This window comes from Ambystoma mexicanum, chromosome 9 (genome assembly GCF_040938575.1).
Source record: "Ambystoma mexicanum isolate Mex_15411 chromosome 9, UKY_AmexF1_1, whole genome shotgun sequence".
NCBI lineage: Eukaryota > Metazoa > Chordata > Amphibia > Caudata > Ambystomatidae > Ambystoma > Ambystoma mexicanum.
Window position 1 is genome coordinate 1066394587 of NC_090931.1, and position 23264 is coordinate 1066417850.

The window sequence follows — 23264 nt, forward strand, 5'->3', positions numbered from 1 at the left end:
TCACGTGACTCCATCACGTGACTTGTTGAAACCTCAAAAGCCGGAGGCTACCGCCCTTGTGGCATTAAGCCCATTGGAGAAAAGCCCATAGGCTGTTGTGCGGCTGTTTGGCGCTGACGGCGTGACTACTGGACGGGAGACTGCGGAGGTGTTCCCTCTTTGATCCCGACCTCAATACAAAGTCAAACATTGTGCTTTGCTCATTTTAAGCCCGCAGCAGGAAAGAGCACAAGAGAAAACTGCTAGCTGTATGCTGTATGCTGTCAGCCGACAGCCTCAGAAAGCATCACAATGAAGTTACCCATGCTTGCTTACGCCCAAGTTCCGGTACAATTCGATGCCGGCCCACAAACAAGAGGCAAGACCTTACAACAAAGGCGCCTCTTGAACCCTTGGACACTTGCCAAACCAACAGGAAGAAGCGCACAAGCAAATCGACAACGCAAGAGTGGAGACATTAATCATGTAGAGAACGAAACGCTAACTACCCAGCACAAAACGGAAGAGTCTCCAGCGATTTGGACAAACACACAATCAATCATACAGATACCCTCCCTTTACACCCTAGCAGCCAAAGCAGCTGGCATATGCGAAGAAAAAGTGAAACGCCCAGGTCGAGTAAACTCGAAACAAGTATGCAAACTACTCACGTTACCCTCACAGATTGGGAACTTAGCATCAGACTTCGGTAAATCAGAACTTTCTCCACTCAATATTGATGCAGTTGAAATAAACTCGGCCTTGTTCCTATCTCCATTCGAAGTAACTGACCTTGAACTGCTAAACGCAACCAGTCAAACTAGTAAACTATCTGGAGCCGATATCACTATCGACAATGATCCAGTGACCACTGAGGTACAGCGTATTGAAGACAGGATCAGTCCCACGATCTCAGACTCGACACCTTCCAAAGAACAGCCGCTCACAAAAATCAAATCAGAGATCGGCATTCGATACATAAATGACCCAATAAAAAGAGCGAATCAACTGAAGCACAGTAAAGTCCAACCTAGAACAGAACCTACAAAGCAAAGCTCTCCCCCTGATTCTGTCAAGAAAAGACGAAGCCGAATTGCAGCGACTGCCTGTCCATGAAGCACGAGACAAATGCCTGATGGAAAAACTAAAAGCAGATTATCTTGCTGTCGAAGCCAAATTGACAGCAAGTTTTCAAAATGAAGCAAATAAAAAGAACGAAGACAAAAGGTTGTCCGACCTGAAAAAATTGCTCTACAATTCGGAAGCTCGACACAAAGCTACTGCCAGTACCCCACTAACCAAATCTCACGATTTGAAAAACTTCGAACCAAAATCAATACAACAGTGCGATACAACATTAAACTTGTCAACTGTAGCCACCAAACCGCACTGCGTAAAAGAGGAAAACGAAAGTAAACATGGCCAAAACAGATGCAAAACGCATGAAGATGAAAGCCAAAAAAACCGCGAATCAGGATCCAAACCCAACCTTTCAATGGCCGCAGCGATTCAAATACATAACAATGTTCTGGCAGCGACAACTTTAGCGTTATGCCCATTCATCAACCTCTATCAGACTCTACACGAATCCGTGAACAAACAAACGATCATGATGACAAACTTGATCTTGAAAATAATGGCAATTGATGAATTCACAAAATTTCTGCACTGCAAAATCGCAAATGAGGCAGAACATTCAACACAGTGGCAAGCAATTCAAAAAGTGCAGATGCTAAAAGACCAAGCTTCTAAGAACGACCTAATGGCAGCACTACTTGAATCCATAAAATGGATGCACCAAAATGAAATTGGAAAAGATTCCCAAGCTACATGCTATAGCTCTAGCACAGCTTGTAAAGATCAACTCCCAACACCCAAAGCTGGTGTTGAGTCAAATGAAAACGACGAACCACTCCAGAGACCGTCAGCTGCCCTTTACCCGACTGTTAGGATAGCACTGAAACCCTCAAATAACACTGATCAGAACATATCCAACGGCTGCGCTCAGGACAAAACAGTAAACACCCCAGACATAATCGTTTTGGCGGCCAATCAAAAATCCCAAAACCCATCAAGTATTTCCCCTCAAATATCTCTTTCAAAAACACACACGGAAGAGAGTGACGGGATAATACAAGACGGCAGATCCAACTCACCGAAAATAAAAACCAACGAAACTGCTGTCCAAACGGATACTTCTGAAAAAAAGACCTCAGCCTCATTTGTAATCTTTTCAGGCTCTGCGAAAACAGGATACTGGAATGTGAAAGGACTAACAAACGAGACAACACTACCAAACAAAAAGCCACCAATGCCTGCGTACAAAAACAACCCAAGGAAGCCTTTGCGTCAAGTAGCCAAATCTTTTATCCGCAACCTTACCACACCTAAGAAGTCAGCGCTGTTTGAACGTACAAAGCCTCAAGAAAAAGTCATCGACTCCCAAAAAGCATCTGCAGCAACAGAACAGATCTCTGCTGGTGAAACCGTAACTAAAAACTCCAATAAAAAAAAAACACCGGCGATTGGCTTCTGAAAGCCAAGCAAACCTTTGCTCCTCAGCATTGTCAATCGACTTATGCGATCTCTCAACATACTCAGATGACCAGACTACTGAAGCAATAAGCACGCGTGAAACTGGAAACAACTCATCTCAAAAAGACATAAGAACTAAGGCAGACACTGCGGACAAATTTAAACTTGGGAAAAAAAACACTCTTCAAGGATCAACCACATCGCCAGACGTGAAAAAAGCTAAGCAATCTCCACAGCCGCACAAAGGGAAACTTAATCCGAGTTGTAAACTAAATCCCAAATTTACACAACTACAACAACAGAAAGTTGTCACTCAACATCCAAAATCGTCTCAAAGGCGAGAGCCTCTAAAAAACTGTGCACAAATAAAACTACGATTACAGAACATCCACCCAGATGACGGAGATGTGAACCTAAATCGAAGCAACATCATGAAATTATTCAAATGCATTCCCGTGCTACACACAGTAACCTCTGACGACATATTGATCTTCGAATATGCAACAGAAAGAACCTCGGACCAAGTACTGCTGCATATTAATTCACTGGCTGTAAGGAGAATGCTTTTAGACGCCCAGATGACCTCCTACTGTACGGATTCGATCTCTCTGTCGAACCACAAGACTACACCAAAGCTGACCAAGCGCCCAAAAGAAACCCAGTCCAAGAGACTCGAATGGAACAAAGAAGAGAACAACTAAGACACCATCTATCCAAGTCAAGTCAACAAAAGTCGAACATGCAATCAGAATATCAGGACTCAAATAGAAAATACCACACAATTACCCGGAATTAGCTAGAGACAGAAAGCCAAACCCAGGACCAGACCATAATTTCTTGCAACACAAGAGGATTCGTACACCTACTAAATACCTTCCCAGCAAACCTTGAGGGAAACTTTGCCATATGTCTACAAGAAACATGGCTGCGAGAACCCCCTACCAAAGACGGGTATACGATCTTATTAAATCCTGCTGGAAAAAACAGGAAGGGAAGACCTTTCTCAGGATTACTAATGATGATAAAACACTCAGCACATTGGCAACTGATAGAAACATTCAATCCAAATCTATTTGTGCAAGGAGCATTACTTGAACAGCAAACAAATTCACCTGCCAAAAAAAATCAGATGCTGCTCATAAACACTTACTGGAATTCTGCAATGATCACCCCTGCCAAATTTGTCAATTCTGTAACAACAATAATAGACACCTACCTAACACTTGGAAACAAGCTCCAAATCATGATATGTGTTGACCTAAACAACACTTGGTTCGAGAGAGACGATCTGACGTTGAAACAAAGGCTTAAAACGTTTGAAAAATTGTCAGCAGATGCCAAATTATGGCACACGGAAATGAAGATCCGAAACTGTATACTGCTTAACGGACAGGTTCAAGGAGATGTACCAGCCAATACAACCTGGCACCAAAATCAAACAAAGAAAACATTAGATTACATCTGGACATCTCATAATCTATTTAAAAAAGTCACACAACTAAAGGTGACCCAAGCCTTCAACAGCGACCACAATCCAGTGAAGCTGACTTGGCAAACGAGTGAGCAGTCACTATTGGCCAAATACGACAACGAGATTTGGTCTAATGCAACTGTAACTCGTCTTCGGATCAACGGACAGCAGATTTCTCAACTCACTGCTATGTTCGATCAAATCACAGTTGGAAAGGACACAAACTATGTGCCACTGTTAAGCAAATTCATGGTGAAAACGACCTCAAAAGGGATAGCTGGCCATCATCACCAACATAAATTTAGTAACCAGCTAGTAAAGGAAAAAAAACATTGCTGCAAGACATCAGAAAAATCAAGAAATCAAACCATCCTAACCAGGACGAGCAGTTGCACCTTCGACGACAACATTATCGAAATTGGGTCAAAGTATTCTCCATCCAAAGAGATCAAGAACGAGCAGAAACCATGCTAGAACTATTTCAAAAACATAACTCGAGGGAAATCTGGGCCATTTTGAACGCAGGTAACACCAAAAGCAACCAAGTGCTGATTAACAAAGTAGCTCCCCAGCGTTGGGAATCACACTTCTCTGAATTATTTAATGATGGTGCCAACAAAAAGGAAATTAAGCTTGAAACACCAGCTGTCCGATGGAACGTAACTGAGTCTCACACTGACATCACGAGCGCAATTATGCAACTAAAGAATTCAAGAGCCCCAGGACCCGATAACATCTCGAATATGATGCTTAAAATAGAACCAGAGCGGTGGGCACAGTGTATCGAAAAACTATTTGAGAAAATAGAAACTACCCAAGAATTACCTTCCTCTTGGCGAACAGCAGTGGTAGTGCCAATTCACAAAAAGGGACCTAGAGCTGACCCGGCAAACTATCACCTGATAGCTTTGCTAGATACAATTGGGAAATTATTCGCTTCATTCTTACAAAAACAACTGTCAGCTTGGGCTAAACGAGAAAAGATCGGTGACTGGCGGCAAACAGGTTTCACTAAAGAATTGGGCACTCAAGTAAATCTACTACTATTAAACCTTCTAAAACTAGCCTCGCTAAAAGGTCAGAAATCTCTCTTCATAGCATTTGCGGACATGCGGCAAGCTTTCGACTAAATAAACCGAAACCTCCTATGGCAAAAGCTCACACAATGGGAATGCCCTCCACAAATATTGAACCGGATAAGAGCATTACACGAAGAAACATCGGTTCGTATTCGAACTAATCAGAATGGAGATCTGACACACTTAATCCCGACGTCAAAAGGTGTCAAACAAGGATGCCCACTGGCTGCATTGCTATTCAAATTATTCATCTCTGACTTACCTATCGAGGTAAAAGAAGTAAGATGTTTCCCACCGAGAATAAATGACCAAGAACTAAATTGTATCTTGTATGCAGAAGATATTGTCTTGGCTGACCAGACAGCAATAGGACTACAACGGCTGCTGACTAAATTAAACAGCTATCTCATAAAGAATATGCTCGAGATCAACACAGCCAAAACCAAAATCATAAAAATGACGAACACGATAGGTCAGAAATCAAACCATTTTAAATGGTACGTGGCAAATGAGGAAATCGAAACAACAACGTCGATACGCTACCTCGGAATCATTTACAGCACTTGCATCAGAGAATGGCCATGGTACCAGGATCTGCAAAACAGAATGTTAACATACGCCCTACAAGGACTGAAAATTCACAATGAATACGGAAAATTTTCTGTTCGACCAGTACTAACATTCTACCTAAATAAAGTACTACCCGCAATTACATTTGGGGCCGAATGCGCATGGAACCTCGACTTTAAAGTATGGGATGCTCTAGAAGGGTTGTTTTGGCACAAAGCCCTACGTTTACCCAGATACGTTTCGATGACGAGCCTGCGATACGAACTGGGAATAAATTCTTTGTACGATTCAACAATCTGGAAAGCTTGTGCACTCCTAAGCAAAATAAGAGAACATCCTGGAGAACCAGCGTGCAAAATACTCAAACAAGATACAGCCAGCTCAAACTCACAGATTCTAAATGAGTGGCCTTATAAAGTAGACCAAATAATGACGACCGCTGTCATCGAAATAGAGTCCTTGCAACTCCGCCCGCAGATTGTCAAAAAACGTCTCCAATGGTGGGGATGGATTCAGAATAGTGAAAAAAGAGCACTCCTTAAATGTACACTCCCGTCAGGATCTGCACCAAATATACAAAATGTACAGCCGAAATACTTACTCAAATGTCCATCGCGGGACCACCGAGACCAATTTTTGCGAATGCGACTAAATGCACTGCCAACAAATGAAATGCGATGGATAAGCAAAAATCTGGATCAAAAAGATGACATATGCAGACATTGCAATAAAGATACGGAATCACTTTACCATCTGATCATAAACTGCGATGCAATCTCGAGTCAAAGGACCCTACATTTAGACTTTTGCTTTCCAATAAATGGAAATAGAGAAGACTGGTGGTCGTGTGTGACAGCAGGTCACAATATGAAAATAACCTGCGCGATAATTAATTTCTTAGACACAATTTTGAAAGAACAATAGAAGTTCCAAATGTTAAACCCTTGAACCCAAGTCACACGTGCTTAGGAAGACTTTAACACTCAATGATGAATACTAACCACATATAGATTCTGTGATAAAAGTTTGAACAAACTAAAAAATCACAATAAACAAAACAAAAAAAATTATAATAATAATTATAAGGATTTAATGAAGGGTTTGGCTTTTCAGAGGAATGAGGGTTTTCAATGTCTAAATTGGTAATATTTGTTTTATTCATAGTTTATTTATTCCGCAGAATCATACAGAGAACAAACATTTCAACATATTCATAAACCATGATCTTACAACTTAAATGACCACCCCTTTAGAGTCCCTTTAGATGTCTCTGCTGGCTCTGCGGGTTTTAACATTTCAACTCCCCAGCCCAACATCCTCCCCCCCTCACACCTTGCCCTCCCTCTTCCCTCCTTTCCCCAACTTATTCAGTTCCGAGTTTGTATGTGGTTGAAAACTGCTGGGTATCTTAATCCAAATAGGCCATATTTATTTGTTTTCTAGTATAAGTCAGCATTTCTAAGTATCCTGGGTTTGAAGATTGCGGTTCCTTATCTTTTACCAGTTCTCTGAAGGGTTCCCAAGTTGCCAGAAACTTGAGCTATCTGCCTGCTTGTAATGCGCAGATCTTCTCCATCACCAATATCCCCCATATTTTGATCCACCACCATGCAATTATTGAACCCTCCTCCGTTTTCCATCCCTGGGCTAAAGTCAACCTTGCAGCCGAGAGCAGGTGGGTAATCGGTGTAGCCTTGTACCCCTTTGCCAGATATGCATTTTCAGCTACTGCTCCCAGCAAAATGATTTCCGGATTGTGCGGCATCACAGTCCCCGTCATCGCCTTAATATGTCCCAAGACCTCTTTCCAGAATATCTGTGCCTTAGGGCAGGACCACCACATGTGGAAGAAGTTCCCTATTCCTCCACACTTCCTCCAACAGAGCGGGAAGTATTTAACGTTTATCTTGTGCAGTCTGAAGGAAGGCATATACCACCGGAAACAGATCTTGTAGGCCGATTCTTTGATTGCTGTACATCTAGAACTTTTATGAGCTCTTTCCCATGTCTTTCCCCATGCCTCCACCAAGATACTGCCCCCAATGTCCTTCTCCCTGTCCATTTTGTATTGCAATGCATCTTCTGGCAGGGCCCTATCCAGTAGTTTATAAAGTCTTGAGATTCCCTTTCCCGTTGAGCCTTCCTGTAGGGCTAATTCGAGACCTATGAGGGGTCTGTTAGCAGTCTTTCTAACTGTTGGATCTAAATTGGTAATATTTAAAGACTCTTTATTATTCCCCCGGAGGTTCATAGAAACTTTTATCTCATTAAATGTCAGTGACTTTCAAAGAGGTTTTCTTTCTCACAATAAATAACTGATTATGATTGTTTTCACCCAACTTCAGATCGTTTCGGAGCATAAAAGCTCTCTATGACAGCATACAGCATGCTATTCTATATTACGGTATTAGTGATATTTCCTCCCTTGAGGAAGACAAATACAGCGTCTCATCCAACGGAGCCCTCCTGTTCCACTGGGGTCTTTCTCCTCCCAGATGATCCTCCCGGCTAATACCACCCCAGGGTCAGGATCAGGATTAGGAAGCGTCTACGTTTCCCTGGCCACCTGTGAGGTGACTTTTGGCAGGGTTTTTGTGAGGACTCCGTAGTGCATAGAAAGGGAAGAAGGATTGAGGAGTTCATTCAGCCCTCCCTTGAGAAGCAGCAAGCAGGTCGGCGAAGAAGAGAACGGAGACAAGAGGAACCAAGACACGAGGCAAGAAGCAGAAGCCCCAGAGAGGGTGGAAGGAAAAAGGACCCTTTGCACTGCTGGAAACAGACCACAGTGGTCTGCCCGAGAGAAGAGATTGCGCTTTGCACACTGTCAAAGCAGAATAGCAGCAAGCAGCGACTACGGAGACGCCGTGGCTGGGACAGATGATGCCGAGAACCCGGGGCGGAAGAGAACCGCTCCTGGAGCCGGCCGGAGACCGAACGCAAGCTCCCTGAAGGTAGGGGCTAGCTGATGGGAACAGAGGACAGATTTGGGAACCCCTTAAGAAGGATAAAAGGACCCTGGAGTTTCACACTGTGAGGAAAGCCTATGAGAGAGACGTTAAAGGAACAACTGCATGTGAAGTAGGAATCTGGAACACTACGTGTAAGAAAGAGTATGAAGAAATGAGTACATATGGAACAAGGGTCTCGGAACCCCAAATACAGAGAAGCAATTACAACCATTTTACAAACAATAGCAGTGCCTGGCAGGAAAGTGAACCAGGGCTGCTATACTAACTAAAGAAGCCATAATACGAACAATCGTAGGACCTGGCCAGGACCACCTTACAAATTTCATAGAAACCGGAAAGCCTATGGAGGACAAGGGAAGAACCATACCCATTAGCATTGTGAACTGTGAACGCCCCCAAGAAGAGCCAGAGGGGAGATAGCTATCCTCCTGGTATTGTGAATAGAATAAGTAGTTGAGTAAACTTTCTTTTCTGTGTCTGCTATTGACAGAGAAATCCTCCAAGAGAACTGTTAGGATGTTTTATTTATATAATCTGGAGAACACTTTGCATCAGCTGGAGGTGAACACAAAGCCTCAGTCCAGATGAAGGGAGTTGCTCTTCTGGACTAAGAATATCCTTGTTCTTTCCTTAGTTAAGAATGTAAAGGACGGAAATAGGTTTTGACACATGGCAGTGGATTATTGTTTTCGACAGACATCCTGACTGAGTGCTTAGTATATAGTTGAGGCAGGGAAACCTCTCTGAGTATTAGGGACAGTTAGAGTGTTCCTTTTTTATTTTAACCTAAATAAAACTCTTTGGCCACAACAATGTCACCCGTGTGCCTATCTCTTCCTGCCATACCCTTACAATACTTACCTGGGCAGTTTTTGTGTTGCTGTTAGCTTCTCCTGAGCTTGTAGAGTCACGTTGGGGTGGATGACCCAACCGTGTTCTTTGTCCTTTAGGCTGAAATACTTATAGTGGCCTATCCAGTCGCCCTGAAACCTTCGAAGGCAATTTTGTTACTTACTTTCTATGAAAAGTATCATCTGTGCATTTGACAACTTTGACAGCATCTGTCTTCCTTTATTCTGCTGCCCACTGGTTTTCCCAGTGCCCCAATATGATCTTTGAGAATCTCATTCTCCAGATAGGGTTGGACTTCTAATTTCTAGACCTACACAACTTACCAGTATTGCTATTCAGTAAATGTTGGTTGATGAATGATTTGCTAACCTAAATCTACTCTTGATACTTGCCCGTTCCTCATCTAAAGGTCTAGTATTGATTTGAGTAATGCTACAGCAAATTTCTTACTGTATATATGTGTGAAACCTTCCTTACTTACCTGAATTGCATTTTGAGTTTCATTGCCCTTCTCTATTTGATAAATAACGCTATTTTTGTATAACTACGGTGTGTGCTTCCTTGACTATAAGTGTGCTCAAAGATCTTTGTACTCCACTGCAGCCTTCCTCCCTTCTAGACTAAGCCTGACTGCTCGCCCATAGCTACCAAACCTTTTGAGTAGTTCAGGACAAACCTAAGAGCTAGAGCCCTGTACATCTAAGACTGAGTCTTTTCCAGTCCTACCACAGGTGGACTTTAGTAAAACTCCCTAACATATTTGCATGCATTTGCACAGGAAAGATGCTGCTTTCGTGGGCTAGTGCATACCATTTGTGCATGAACCCAGGAAGTGGGTTGGGACTGTCTGGTCCCAATCCACAAACTGGTGTCAGAGTTTGGTGTGCATGCACAAAAGAAACCCACAGTGGTCCCTGAATGGACTACTGCTGCCTGAGTGAGTGGTGCAGATCCTTACCATTGGAGGGCTGGGTTTAATCACTCAGCAGAGTTTAGGATAGGAAGAGGAGTCCTGCAGGCATTCTAGTAGATCAGAAACAGAGCCAAGAATCCTGTGTAGCTGTGCAGTCAACTGAAGAACCATGGACGATTCCTGAAGAAGCCTGGCAACCTTTCCTGCAACTGTCCTGGTGAAGCCCTGCTGGACTACCTGATCTTAGAAGGCCTTTTGTCGCTGCTTTGACCCTTGGATTGTTGGGACCAACCAGTCTTGACGTCTTCTCTGGTTTCTGCAGCTTTGAACCTTCCAAATCGTTCCTGGACCACCCAGCTCTGAATTGGGCTACTGCACCAGAAGCGCCACCGTTCTGCGTTTTTGCCTGGAACTTTGGTGGTCACTGGAACCGGCCATCCCCTGTCTGGTAGAGTGTCCTAAAGAGACAGGCATCAGTGCCACGCTGCATTTCCTCATCAGAAAGGGTTGCACTCTGCTCCTGGACCCTACCAGAACCTTCCTTGCGCCAACAGCTCCTGGGCATCGTCTACTGGATCCAACAGCAGGAAAACCTACCTCCAGCGACTTCCAGTTCACCTGCCAAGTCATTTGGAAGAATGAGAGTAAGGGTGGTAAGTAATCAGAATACGTACAGAAGTCCCCATCTCCCCTATAATAAACTTTATGAATAACTTGGATTCATTCTATTCCCTCACTTTTTAAACATTTGCTTAAAAAGCTGTTCCAAGAGATAGAAAAAGTATCTTGCTTACTTGTAACATTTTTCACCACCACAAGAATCTTTCCCAACATTGTCCCCTCTCCTAAAGGAACCTTGTGACCCAGTCTACTTAGGGATTGGACTCATAAAGTTAGGGTATCACACTCTTGAACTGGTTTTCCTCAATTGCATAATTGCTTACCTTCCTTTCAGGTGTTAACATGAATTGTATGCATTCGTACAAACCAAAGGTGGCTGTATATAACTGAGTGTTGTGTGATTGTATTACCTGCTTGATTAATTTTCTAGTGTGTTTTTGGGCCTATGCTTGCCTAAGTATTATCATTGTGCATTGCACTTTGTGGACCTCTTTCCTGGACCCCATTCCCCACTCACCTCTCCTGCGACTAAGCCTTGACCACTCTCCATGCTTACCTTGATTGGTTTGGCTAACCCCTCAGATTTAACCTAATCACTATAACTACGGTAGCCGCCGGAAGTCTGTCCACCAGTACAGATTTGCACAATCCATCTTAACATATAGATTTACATGGCCTACCTTGAGGTAGTCTTGAGTGTTAATCTTACATGCTTCGAATCTTTAGTGTGAGGTGATGGGGGTTGAGCTAAGTGGTTAGCAGGGCTAGTGGCATTTGAGATTAAAAAAGCCAGCTTGCCTTAAAAAAACAATCCTTAGTGGAAGGTGCATACTAATGTGCACATGTATGTATTACTGTGGAAAATGTTTTTAACATGTGGGATTCCCCTTGGGTAAATATTCAATAAGCGCATTAATCTATTTAAAATAACAATAGCGGACCACTAAACCTACAGGTAAGTAATGTTGATTATCTCACTGGAGTGAATAATGTACACCTAGTCCATAGTCCCCTTTCTTCCATTGGTCCCACCATCCATTGCTGCTAATAAAAGTCGCCATATATTTCATAAAGAATATTGAAGAGGATTGCTGGTTGGTGCAGCGGTTGGGAGATGCATGTGCATGCGTTCCCTGCGAATGCACCATCAACATATATTTAAAATGAATGCTGCTGGACAGAGTACTCCAGTCCCATCCACTTTCACAGGAGCAAAAACCCAAACATATTGAGTAAAAGGGACTATTAACTATGAGGGCAGTAGTCGCTACGTTGAGTAACTTGTAGAGAATAAGAGGTGACATATTTCATCTTGACCACATTATTAGGTTTTGAGTAGTCTGTCCACAGGACGTTTCTACCAATCAAAAATTGTTGATCAGACTTGCATGTTATTTTTCCTAGGAATATTGTAATTATTCATCCTTGGTGTCACTCTGATTCAAACCTTTTACAAAACATTAACTGTACTATCATATTGTTCTACATGGCTGTCACAAAGCATAAAGTGTATATATACACTCTTTGCTCCCCATTACCATTTTGGGCATTCCATCATTGATGAGGGCCACATTCGATGTGAAATCAATTATTGCTAGGACTCAGAATTGTTTTCAATTTTGATATTTGGGGCATACCTGCACCCATTTTCTTTATGTAATAGAGAACGTTTTTGCTTATGGAAGCCACACTGTTTATCTTTACCTCAGGAATACCCATCTGTAGATGTTTGCAAATTAATTCAATGACTTGCATTGGAATCTGTTGCCTAAAGGTACAAATCTTCCTGACAACGTTAGCATAAATAACAAAAGCAGTTCAACTCATTGGAAGCAGAAAAACAGAGTCTATGGAAACAGTCTTTTAGTTAGATCAGCAATCGTGTTTGCATCTTTTTTATGTTTACATTTATATTTATTACCAGAGTTGCCCTTTATCCTAAATCATGTTGAATGATGCAGTTTTGACAAAGATTGTTAATGTGTTCAAAAGTGCTGTGTATAAACTGCCACATTTTAAACATGCAGCTTTATTTGGAATCTGAGATTGTTTGCAGGTTGTAGTTGTGCTGTTGCATGACATTGAGACCTGTTTTGCATGCACAGGCTAAACAGAAAAAGAAGGAAGAAGCGGCAAATGCCAAAATATTGGAGGCCGAGAAACGAATAAAGGTTAGTTTAGAGGAGCATCAGAGTTTTACATCTTTCAAATGTCATATGCATGATATAAAATATTAAATGATAAAAAGTTGAAATAATACTTTTTGATGTCCAATGAGTAATTGTATATTGGCCAAAGAATATGCAGGCATTTTGTTAGATAATTTCATCCACACTTAAGATAAATTGGGAAGCATGAGAAATGCTGACGAAATAACAGAACATATGAGAACCCTCTGGCTATAATTAACTTAAACTAAGTGTATAGTCAATTTATATATATTTGTTGGTTACTAAACAATAAAAATGAATACTTTAATTTTTGTTCTTCTGGAAATCTTCTTTGATTGATTTTATTAGTTTAATTTAGAAACCCTCTTGATAGAGGGCCAACAAAAAGGATTGTATTGCTTTTATGAATTCCCTTCAACAAGAATCTTTTTTGTTGTTGTTGCAATGGTGTTTTTCTGGTCGGTTTGCCACACCAAACCTCTGTTGTTGATATACATGAATGAATCTAGAAAGGGAATCATGTGGAAATGTTCATCCTCCCATCCAAAAAGAAAACAACCCCATATTATGTATTTGTAATGCTAATACAAATTCAACACATGTGGAGCTCCCGAACTATGTTTGATAGTTTTTTCTTTCCACAGGAAAAGGAGCTGAGAAGGCAACAGGCGATCATTTTAAAACATCAGGTCTGTACATTTGCATGGGGCAGAATATTTAAATGTATGCATACTTTCTTTAAAATAAAATCTATCAATAAACACATTTTACTGGCTAATTTGCAAAGACTTTATTTTATTGTCAATTTTTGTAATATATTTTCTTTCCTCTTATGTTTGCATACCTTTCTTTGATAGTGAGATGTTGGGATTTGTTGATGAAGTGTTTTATGTCACTGTGATTTCTTTTTCATAATGTTGTGCCAACTCTTTCTACCAGGAGTTGGAGAGGCATAGACTAGATATGGTATGGGTATGTTTATTTTTGTTCATCTAACACTGCATCGTGGTTTGGTTGTGATATGGTTGTCATAGCAATGCATAAAGTGTAGCATTGGCTGCTGTCACATTACATTTTGCTGCATGGCTTCACAACACAGTGCACTGCGTACATCTGCTGTCTGTCTATAAAAGTATAGCTTGTCTCAATATCTTATCACTGTAACAGCAATCTACCTTTAAGGCTGCGTTGACTAAAACAACAAAACATTGGATTCAACTTTGTTTGTCATTTAATACCAAATGTACACATTGTGTTTTGTATTTTGGGCCTGGGGAGTTGGGCTGGGAAGCTTATTTCTTGTAGTTAAATTACTACAGTAGAACTCATTCTTTTATACCTGATTTCTATTTGGGTATTTTCAAAAAGTGTTGAAGGGTGTTATTTTGCCTGCTAGCACAAGCTGTGCATACTATGCATTTAAAAGTGCCATTGATGGAACAGCTTCTGTGGCTTTATGCAGCGCAGCAAGGGACATTCATCAGTGTATTTTAAAATTATATCATCCATGTTTGCATATAAGTCATTTGTACTTTTCATGCAACTGATAAACTATTAAAAACTCAAATTAATATTTTCGGGCCAAGTGCTGGAGTTGCAAGAATTATTTGCCTATTTGTGAATCCAAATAGTAAAACTCATATTTTGTTACCAGATACGCTTACTATTTTACACAATAGATGGACAGGGCTTTTGAGAAAGAATTGGTGCCCTGTTAAGTAAAAAGAGTGGAACATAATAGAAAAATGACTGACCTGTTCCGGCCAGCCATTATGCTCTGTGTTCTGCCTGCTAATGAAGTTGCATCATTTTCTACTGACCATGAGTACATTTTGTATGCTTGTTGTACCCTGCATTCATGTTCATTGCTTTACCGTTATGCTTCTGATTGTTCTTGTACATGCTTTCTAAACCTCAACTAAAATATGCATAACGTTGGCCATTGTTGTTTACTTAATATTCATTTCGACCATGTCTGTCTGAAAGTAATTCCAGGAACAATTTCAATATCTAAATGGTGTTGAGTTCTCTTAATTATATCTGCTCTTACTAGGAACGAGAAAGGAGGAGGCAGCATGTGATGCTTATGAAAGCCATGGATGCACGTAAAAAAACAGAAGTTAGTAAGCCATTTCTAAACAATTTGTTTGCTACTCATTTTGTACCTCAACCTGATTAATAGTTCACTGCTATTTATGTATAGTTGCCTCTGTGCTCACAACTTGGCGTGCATGTAAAACTTTAAATTACTATCTTCTTTTTAGGCCTCTATCCAGTGATTGGTGAATCCCACAATTTGACATTGAAGTGCCCTTCTCATTACAAAAGGACATCAGGCCAATAGTCTTTGTTCGGACTATAGAATTTTCCAGATGAGATTCTTATGTACAGCTTTAGAGAACTCCCATAAAGCTAGATTTCCACTGCGTTAGAATTATTTAGCACCTTCCTACTTTAGAAATCCCTCAAAGTATTCCAAGGAGGATGTAATCCACAGATGTTATGTGCCCTTTTTTCATTCTGTGTACTGCGAGAAACAGGAAGATGGCTCACCCACTTATTCCTGGGGATCTGTTATCCAGGTGGCCAGGTCACGGCCAATGCTTTTGGATCCAGTTCCTGGGGGTGGACCAGTGCGGGAGTATCACCGGGTGAGTGGTCTTCGGGGAGTGGGACACCGGATGGTGAGTCGCGGTATTCCCTTCCCTGTAACACCTTTACCCCATCCTACCTGGTTGGTTATTTAGGCACTTTTTATCTCCCCCACCCCCTTTTTACAACACAAACGCTTTCTAACTGACAGCCTGCATAACACCCAAACTGTGTACCTGACCTGTCCCAATACTATGGTCAGGCGAAATGAGGAAAATATCGACAATCAGTCTGGGAACCGAGATATCTGATCAACGGTGGGAACGCATGTGTACTCATACACACAACATCTCATTCAACTCACGGTTTAAACTTATACAATTTAAGATCCTACACAGGTTCCATTATACACCGATCAGACTTCACCGCATGTCACAGGACCACCCTGCCACATGCCCTAGATGTAATTCTGATAACGCAGACTATATCCACTTGATGTGGTTATGTCCGCAAATTACCCAATTCTGGACTGAAGTGTGTGCATCCCTCTCTGCAATGCTGGAGTGTATCATTGCCCCATGCCCCCTTGTGTGTTTCTTTTATGATCTTCCCATGTTAAACCGTGGCTCCAGGAGGCTGGGGAGTCTGTGCCTGCTGCTTGCCACCAGGTGCATTCTTTTACTTTGGCAACGGCCCAGAACCCCCACACACAAACAATGGCTCCGCGCGGTCACATGGGCTGCTGACACCGAAGAATGATGGCAACTACTGCAACCTTTAAGAGCTAGACCTAGTGATATGTGGGGCCCCTACCGCTCATACATCTCCTCCCTGTCTGCCAGTTCGGGTGACGAGATCGGTGAGCCGCCATCCCCCCTTCCTGGAATTGCTTAGTCCCTTTGTGTTGCTATACTCATGTTACTTGTGTTGATGTCATCCTCCTGGTCACCTTAAAGTTGTTTGGCTGTTCATGAATGATTTGACACTGCATATGTACACCTGATGTAAGTTCACTGATCAGTTATGCACTGCCTGTTTCCGTTGTTGCATTGCCAAGCTCTTTAAAAAATAAAGTAACAAAAATATATATATATCGACAATCACTCACACCTGACTTCCATCACACTTCCCCACACGGATAAAAGGTGGAGCACGAGAGCACACTCTTAGCGAGGCAAAGCACACAAGGAAACCGCAGTTTCGAGACTACAGCTGAGCAAGAGACGAAAGACGGCAAAACCAAAGGGGGTTGCAAGGAGGGAAATTCCCTTGACCCCTTGACAAGGAACCATTACTTTCCAGAGACCTTGAGAATAGAAAGCATAAGACCAGGAAACCAGGCTGAAGAATCCTGCATTGTGTGTCGTAGATACCCGGGGCCCTCCCACGTCAGTAATCAAGGCAGGGAGAATCACCAGCCGCTGTGGTACCGTCCTTGGCTCCAAGAACAATGCAGCATCAGTGAAGTCAACACAGCTGGTGAGTTGGGGAGACTGATACAAGACTGGTCTGTGTTGAAGCCAAGGTTGCAAGCAGCAACATTGTATGGCGAGCACTGGAACGAACATTGTTAAAACGCGTGTGATAAGAGATGCGAGTGAAGTTAAACTGCTGATGAGTGATTGAACTTTAAAGCAAGCTACAATACATGGTCTGGCACTACATGTGTGCTCAATGGAAGGTCTCTGTAAGGTATCCAGCTGAGAAGTAAAAAAACAGATACATTTGGCCCGAGCCCGACGGAGGGAGACCAATTGAAAGATAATTAATACATGTGGATCAAGGAGAGGTCCTGCGACGGGTCAAGCAAAATTCTGCGCACAGTCGAAAATATTTGATTTTGATGAAATAGAGAAAGCTTGGAAAAGTATTTGAATTTGGTCCGAGCCCGGCAGAGGGAGACCAATTGAAGGTTTTGTGTTAAAGTGGGTCTGAGCCCGGCGGAGAGGCACCCGGGGTGAACAGAAAATCACCTGAGAATTCGAACACGTGAAATCCATGTGAAAAAGGAACTTTGATGTTTGTCGTGTTGCATCGTGTTGAGACTTTGGCACATAAGGCCCTGATGTTGAAGTATTGAACTGCATCCTTGTGCTTCAGAAGCCAGAGACTGTGCTAAGCTCGAGTGTGCCGCCTTGTCCCGTGCGAAAAACATGAGGAAGGGAAGCAAGTAGCTTGAATAACTTGACATATCATTTCTTGAACACTTTTCTTTTGCATGACAATTGTTTCCCACACTATTTGTATTTAGAAGTAAAGATTGGGAATAGGTTTATTAGTATAGGCCCTTTTATTTTGACATTTTTAATCTGCTAATCCGCTTAGAATCACATGCTGTGCATATGGTCCAACATCCAGTTGTAACCGCGGAGGATTGCATCTTGTCTTTTGTGGACCGAAAGGGGACGTCAGCATAGGCATGTCTGTAACACTATCCCTATCGTGACGTGTAGTGTATCCAAAATCCCTCATGCGCCGATGTCCCTCAGATTGTTTTTTTCCACCCAGATAACTGGACGCCTTATAGCGGAGCTCTTACATAAGATACATTGTTTATCTTTTTATCGACTTTTTCGGTTATTCCCTTATAATTAAGAAATTCGATTAAGAAATTCGACGAAGACTGCAGGAAGTTCTACGCCAGTGGATTTTAGCGGCTAAGTTCCGGCGGCTGAGGCATCACAGTAGGGAGAGTGGGGTCAGGGTGGCCATATCTTTCGTTATGTCTTTCCTCCTCTATACCCTCTAGGTCTGGTCATCCTTGTTTGTACCTTTTTCTATGGAAAGGACTCCATTTAGGTTCTGCCCTAAGTGTAGAGTCAAATACCCATGGAAAGACGAGCACAGAATGTGTAATTCTTGTCTCCCCTTAGATCACGACAAGAAGCGGTGTGCAGCTTGTAAGTTCCTTCGGCCTAAGACCCTTAAGGAGCGCTGTGTAAAGCAGTGGGCCGAGTATGGTATGTCGAGGGCACTTCTAGGTCCTCCACGCCCGTCCCCGACCCTTGAAGGCCTGACACAAGTCACGCTTCAGGGACAACACCCGTTGACAGGGGCGTACAAAGACTGCAACACACTAAACACACAACCCTTCCACCAATTTCAACAGTTCTGTCGAAAAAGATGAAAGCGCCAACAGGGCAGTCGAATATTTACACGTCGAAGCACGTTCATTCGACGCTCTAACGATTCCTAAAGGCCCGGTAGGCCTAAAACCTACTACTAGGCCTCCAGGTGAAAAATCTGCCGCTAGGCCCTCTCACGCCGCGGTAGACAGTAAATCTTCCGATAAGCCTTCAAATCCGTTAACTCACGTCGATTCGGCGGAGATTGAAGACAGCATTGCGAGAATTACTTTGGTGGTGGGCTGGTACCTACACCATTGAAACGCATGGGGCAGGCCGCGGACAAGTCTAAAGACACGCCATGGTGCCCCGATACTCACGAAAACTACAAGGACAGTGAAGAGCCTCTATCCAGCACCCTAAGAGATGAAGTTTGATGCCAAAGGGCGGAAAACAACGCTTTTCCACCTTTAAGCACTTCTGGTTCCTCTAAGTGGACAAGGGAGAAATTTGGAGGGTGCATGGATGGTCTTGAAAAAAATGTCTTATCACCTATCAAGACAGCTACAGCCAAGAAGAAGACCCTTCCTTCCGACAGGACTACACTGAGGACCATGCGGATGCCATGGACAACTGGGAGGAAACCCAGCAAGTGGAAACAGAGCCTTGGACGCTCCCCACACAAGATCAGGACACTGATGTTCTATGCCTGGATTCTCCTCCATCCACTCCGGCTCGCCAGGCCTTGCCTGTAGACGACCAAATAGCCTTCAATGCCATTTTAAGGAAGGCAGCAAATCACTTCCAGATCACTACTCAAGAGGTGGTTCCTGAATAAGACTTTGTGGAGGACATTCTCAAGGAGAAACCCCCCTCAAACCCTGGATACGGCCAAAAAAGAGCATGAGGCTCTTAAATCCTTGCAACCGATAACTCAGAAACCTTCGCCCAAAGGGGAGGTGGTTTTCGGTGGTTCTTTCGAGGGCAGTCCAGTGCAAATCAGAACAACTACAGCACGTTAAACTATAACTCTGGACAAACATCAGGAAGCCCCGCCTACTACCCAACAAGGGGTCAGCGATGCGGCAGCTGTAGAGGCCCCAATCCCAGAGGAGCCGCAGCCTCTGGTCAGAAATGACCATCAGATCCAGGTGCCCTCCCATGTCATCCCGGTCGGGGGGCGTTTAACATCTTTCCTCACGGCATGGGAGGGGATAACTTCAGACCAGTGGGTTATAGAGGCGGTCGCCCATACGTACTGCGTGGAATTTGCCCGACCACCACAGTTCAGACCACCACGCTCACGGCGCCTCTTCACCAGACGATCTGCAGATCCTGAAACAAGAGGTGGAAGCGCTGCTGGGAAAGGACGCCATAGACGCCGTCCCTATTCTTCAGGTAAACAGCGGTATTTATTCAGTGTACTTCCTTGTACCCAAAAAGGACCTCACCAGCACCCAGCGAACAAATTTATAAAACCTCAAATGTTTCGTATGGTAACGGTACAGGAAGTGATCCCACTGTTGAAACAGGGGGACCACATGGCAACATTGGACATGAAAGATGCATACTTTCATATTTCAATGTTGCCAGCGCACAGAAAATATCTAAGGTTCATGATAGAGGACAGGCATTATCCATTCAAAGTGCCCCCCTTCGGCATTGCCTCAGCGCCAAGGGTGTTTAAAAACGTCCTGGCAGTAGCGGCAGCACACCTGCGCAGACTGTCCGTCCCGGTTTACCCTTACCTCGACGACTGGCTCATAACAGGGGACTCCTACAACACAATCTTTTTGAGCACCCAGAAGACCTTAGACCTTCTGTTCAGTCTGGGATTCTCCATCAACGAGAAAAAATCCAGTCTAGTCCCCAGTCAAGTAAAACAATGTCTGGGGGCCCTAATCCGGACGAAGGACGGCCTCGTCTTCCCCTCCAATGAGAGGGTTCAGAACATGCTTTTTCATATCCCTCAATATGTAGCCAGTCGGTAGGTAACGGTACGCAAAGCCATGCCCTTGATAGGTATGATGGCGTCATGCATATACTTGGTTCCCCACGCGCGGCTGCGCATGCGTCCCATGCAAGAGTGGCTCAACAGCCAGTGGTGTCAGGCCAGCGGACAATGGGAAGATCTTGTAGTTGTCTCGCCAGCCGTCGTTCTCTTTCTGCAGTGGTGGTCGAGGGAAAACTTCTTGAAGGGGAAAACCTTCACCACCCCTGCAGTGGAAGCCACTCTTACGACAGAAGCATCTCTCACGGATTTGGGAGGCTCACCTGCTTCAACAGACAGCTCATGGAGTGTGCTCCCCACAAGTAGTATCCAAACATATAAATCTTCTGGAGCCATTAGCGGTGTTCAAGGCATTGAAAGCCTTTCAGACGCAACTATAAGAGAAGACAGTGCTGGTCCTGACAGACAGCACCACAGCAATGTATTACATGAACAAACAAAGGGGCACACACTCTCCAGGGCTATCCAAGCTGTCCCAGAACATTTGGATGTGGGCTCATAGACACAAGATGTTCTTCCTGTCACAACACGTTCCAGGAGAACTCAATCTTCTAGCGGACGTGCTCAGCAGAGATTTCCCACTGCCCGTAGAAATGGAAGTGATTTCAAACCGGCACACACCGAAGGCAATTCCTAGCATGTAGTGCACAACTGAAATCCTTATTCTTTATTCTGAACAATACACTACTCATATCACACCCCTCTCCTGGAACCCCCTCCCCCCCTGGTCACACTGAACCAGGAATCAGGCTGATTTGCAAAGTTAAAATATTTATTTATGTATTTACAATTGAATCACACTATGGGCCTCATTACACGGACGGCGGTAAGGGTTTACCGGTACCGGTAAACCCTTACTGCCTTACTACGAGGTCCCTTTGCGGGTTGGAGAATTTAACGCCTGCTTTTTGCAGGCGTTAAAAACCAACCCGCAAGGGGACTAGGGAGCTAATTACGGCACCGCAATTTGCAGTGCTGTAATTAGCACCTTCCCCATTCCCATTATGCCCTATGGGGCAAACATGGGAATGGGGAAGGGCAATGGGGGAAGGGGGAATTACCGCCCCACCAACCTTGGAATAGGGCGGTAATTCCCCTTTCCACCAAGGCGGTGCCGGTATTTTACCGGCATGGACCAAGGTTCTAAAAGCACCTTGGTCCACCGCCGTCGGTGTAATGAGGCCCAATGTTTTAATTGGTGCACAATAATCACCAATGGGGTGATGTAACACTGAATAATCTCTTTAATACACAAGGAGTAATAGTGAGCAAAACAATTCAGCACAGAAATGATACTTTTGTGTGTGTGTTCAGATTAGATAGCCTTGTGGTTAGAGGTTCCCCCTGCACACTCCTCAACCCCCAATAGGCAATGTAAAGAAATAGGAGGAGAGAACAGGTTTTCAGGAATGGCAGAATTCACACAGAATAACAATCCCACTTTCCCCCAGCAAACACAAGAGAAAAACAGAATTGACTGTCAAGCTGTCAGAATGGCTTTTAAAGTTATCTTGAGAATAGACTGGGCAAAAACACTAAATATGATCTAAATTGCTGAAATTGTTAAAAATTCTTATGGGAGCCGCTTTGGACAGTTGCACACAAACACAAGAAATGATTTAATACCAAGAAACAATTTGAAATCTTAAAATTCAAGTTGGAAGCAATCAAAAGCTATTTTACATGTGTAGAAATTTCCCAAAAATGAAATTTGCGGCAAACTTTTCACTGCGCGATAATCACGATAACGGGGTGCAGTTTTAGATGTGATTTAAAGCTGTGGATGTTGGCTACAAGCAGAAATTGAAATTTTGTTTCCAGCACAAAAACTGAGGGGAGTTATGGACGTTTTTGTGGAGGTCATTTTTTGAGACAGGCGCAAGAATGGAAAACAGGAATGCACTTTTAAAATGACAAAAGGTTTTCTACACTAAAGGGTGACTATGAACAAACCGAATACCACACAGGAACACAGCCACTTGATCAGAATGACTGCCTGCAGAGGAACTCACCTTCTTCAGATGAGAAAAGATCAGCGCAAAGATAGTTTCAGCAATACTACTATAGGAGGAAGATAGGATGGTTTGGATAGAGAGTTCAGACAATTCAAAAATATTCCTAACAGGTTCTGAATACAAGATAGGATGGGTTTAAGATAGGGATTGACTATAGACAGTACATATGCTAGTGACAGTTATTTCTATAGATACTCACTAGACATGTTTTTAAACGGAACCGTCAGGATTCTGGTCCGTCAAGATTCTGGTCAGGGAATTGGATCTGGTTCTAGGACAGACGGCTGGGCACATCGGATTGGGTCTGCAATCAGCAAGGCGCTCTGGTCACAGCATGTCACAGGACAGGACAGGATCTGCAAAGCACTCTGGACACAGCACCGCACAGGACTGGATTAGATCTACCTATCTTGGTTCTGAT

The 23264-nt window shown here is 43.2% G+C and overlaps 1 protein-coding gene across 16 annotated transcripts in view; it reads left to right on the top strand.

Annotated features, from left to right (window-relative positions):
* The window catches only part of BAZ2B (bromodomain adjacent to zinc finger domain 2B), a 2602315-nt gene that overhangs the window by 1354715 nt on the left and 1224336 nt on the right, over positions 1-23264 (top strand). For 6 of the 16 annotated variants that reach the window (XM_069616356.1, XM_069616365.1, XM_069616368.1 and 3 more), the window contains 4 exons: positions 13095-13160; positions 13805-13849; positions 14100-14132; positions 15214-15279. In XM_069616356.1, the coding sequence (XP_069472457.1) occupies positions 13095-13160; positions 13805-13849; positions 14100-14132; positions 15214-15279 (210 nt within the window). The remainder of the gene's footprint in view (positions 1-13094; positions 13161-13804; positions 13850-14099; positions 14133-15213; positions 15280-23264) is intronic. The other 10 variants (XM_069616369.1, XM_069616370.1, XM_069616360.1 and 7 more) reach the window with 5 other exon arrangements.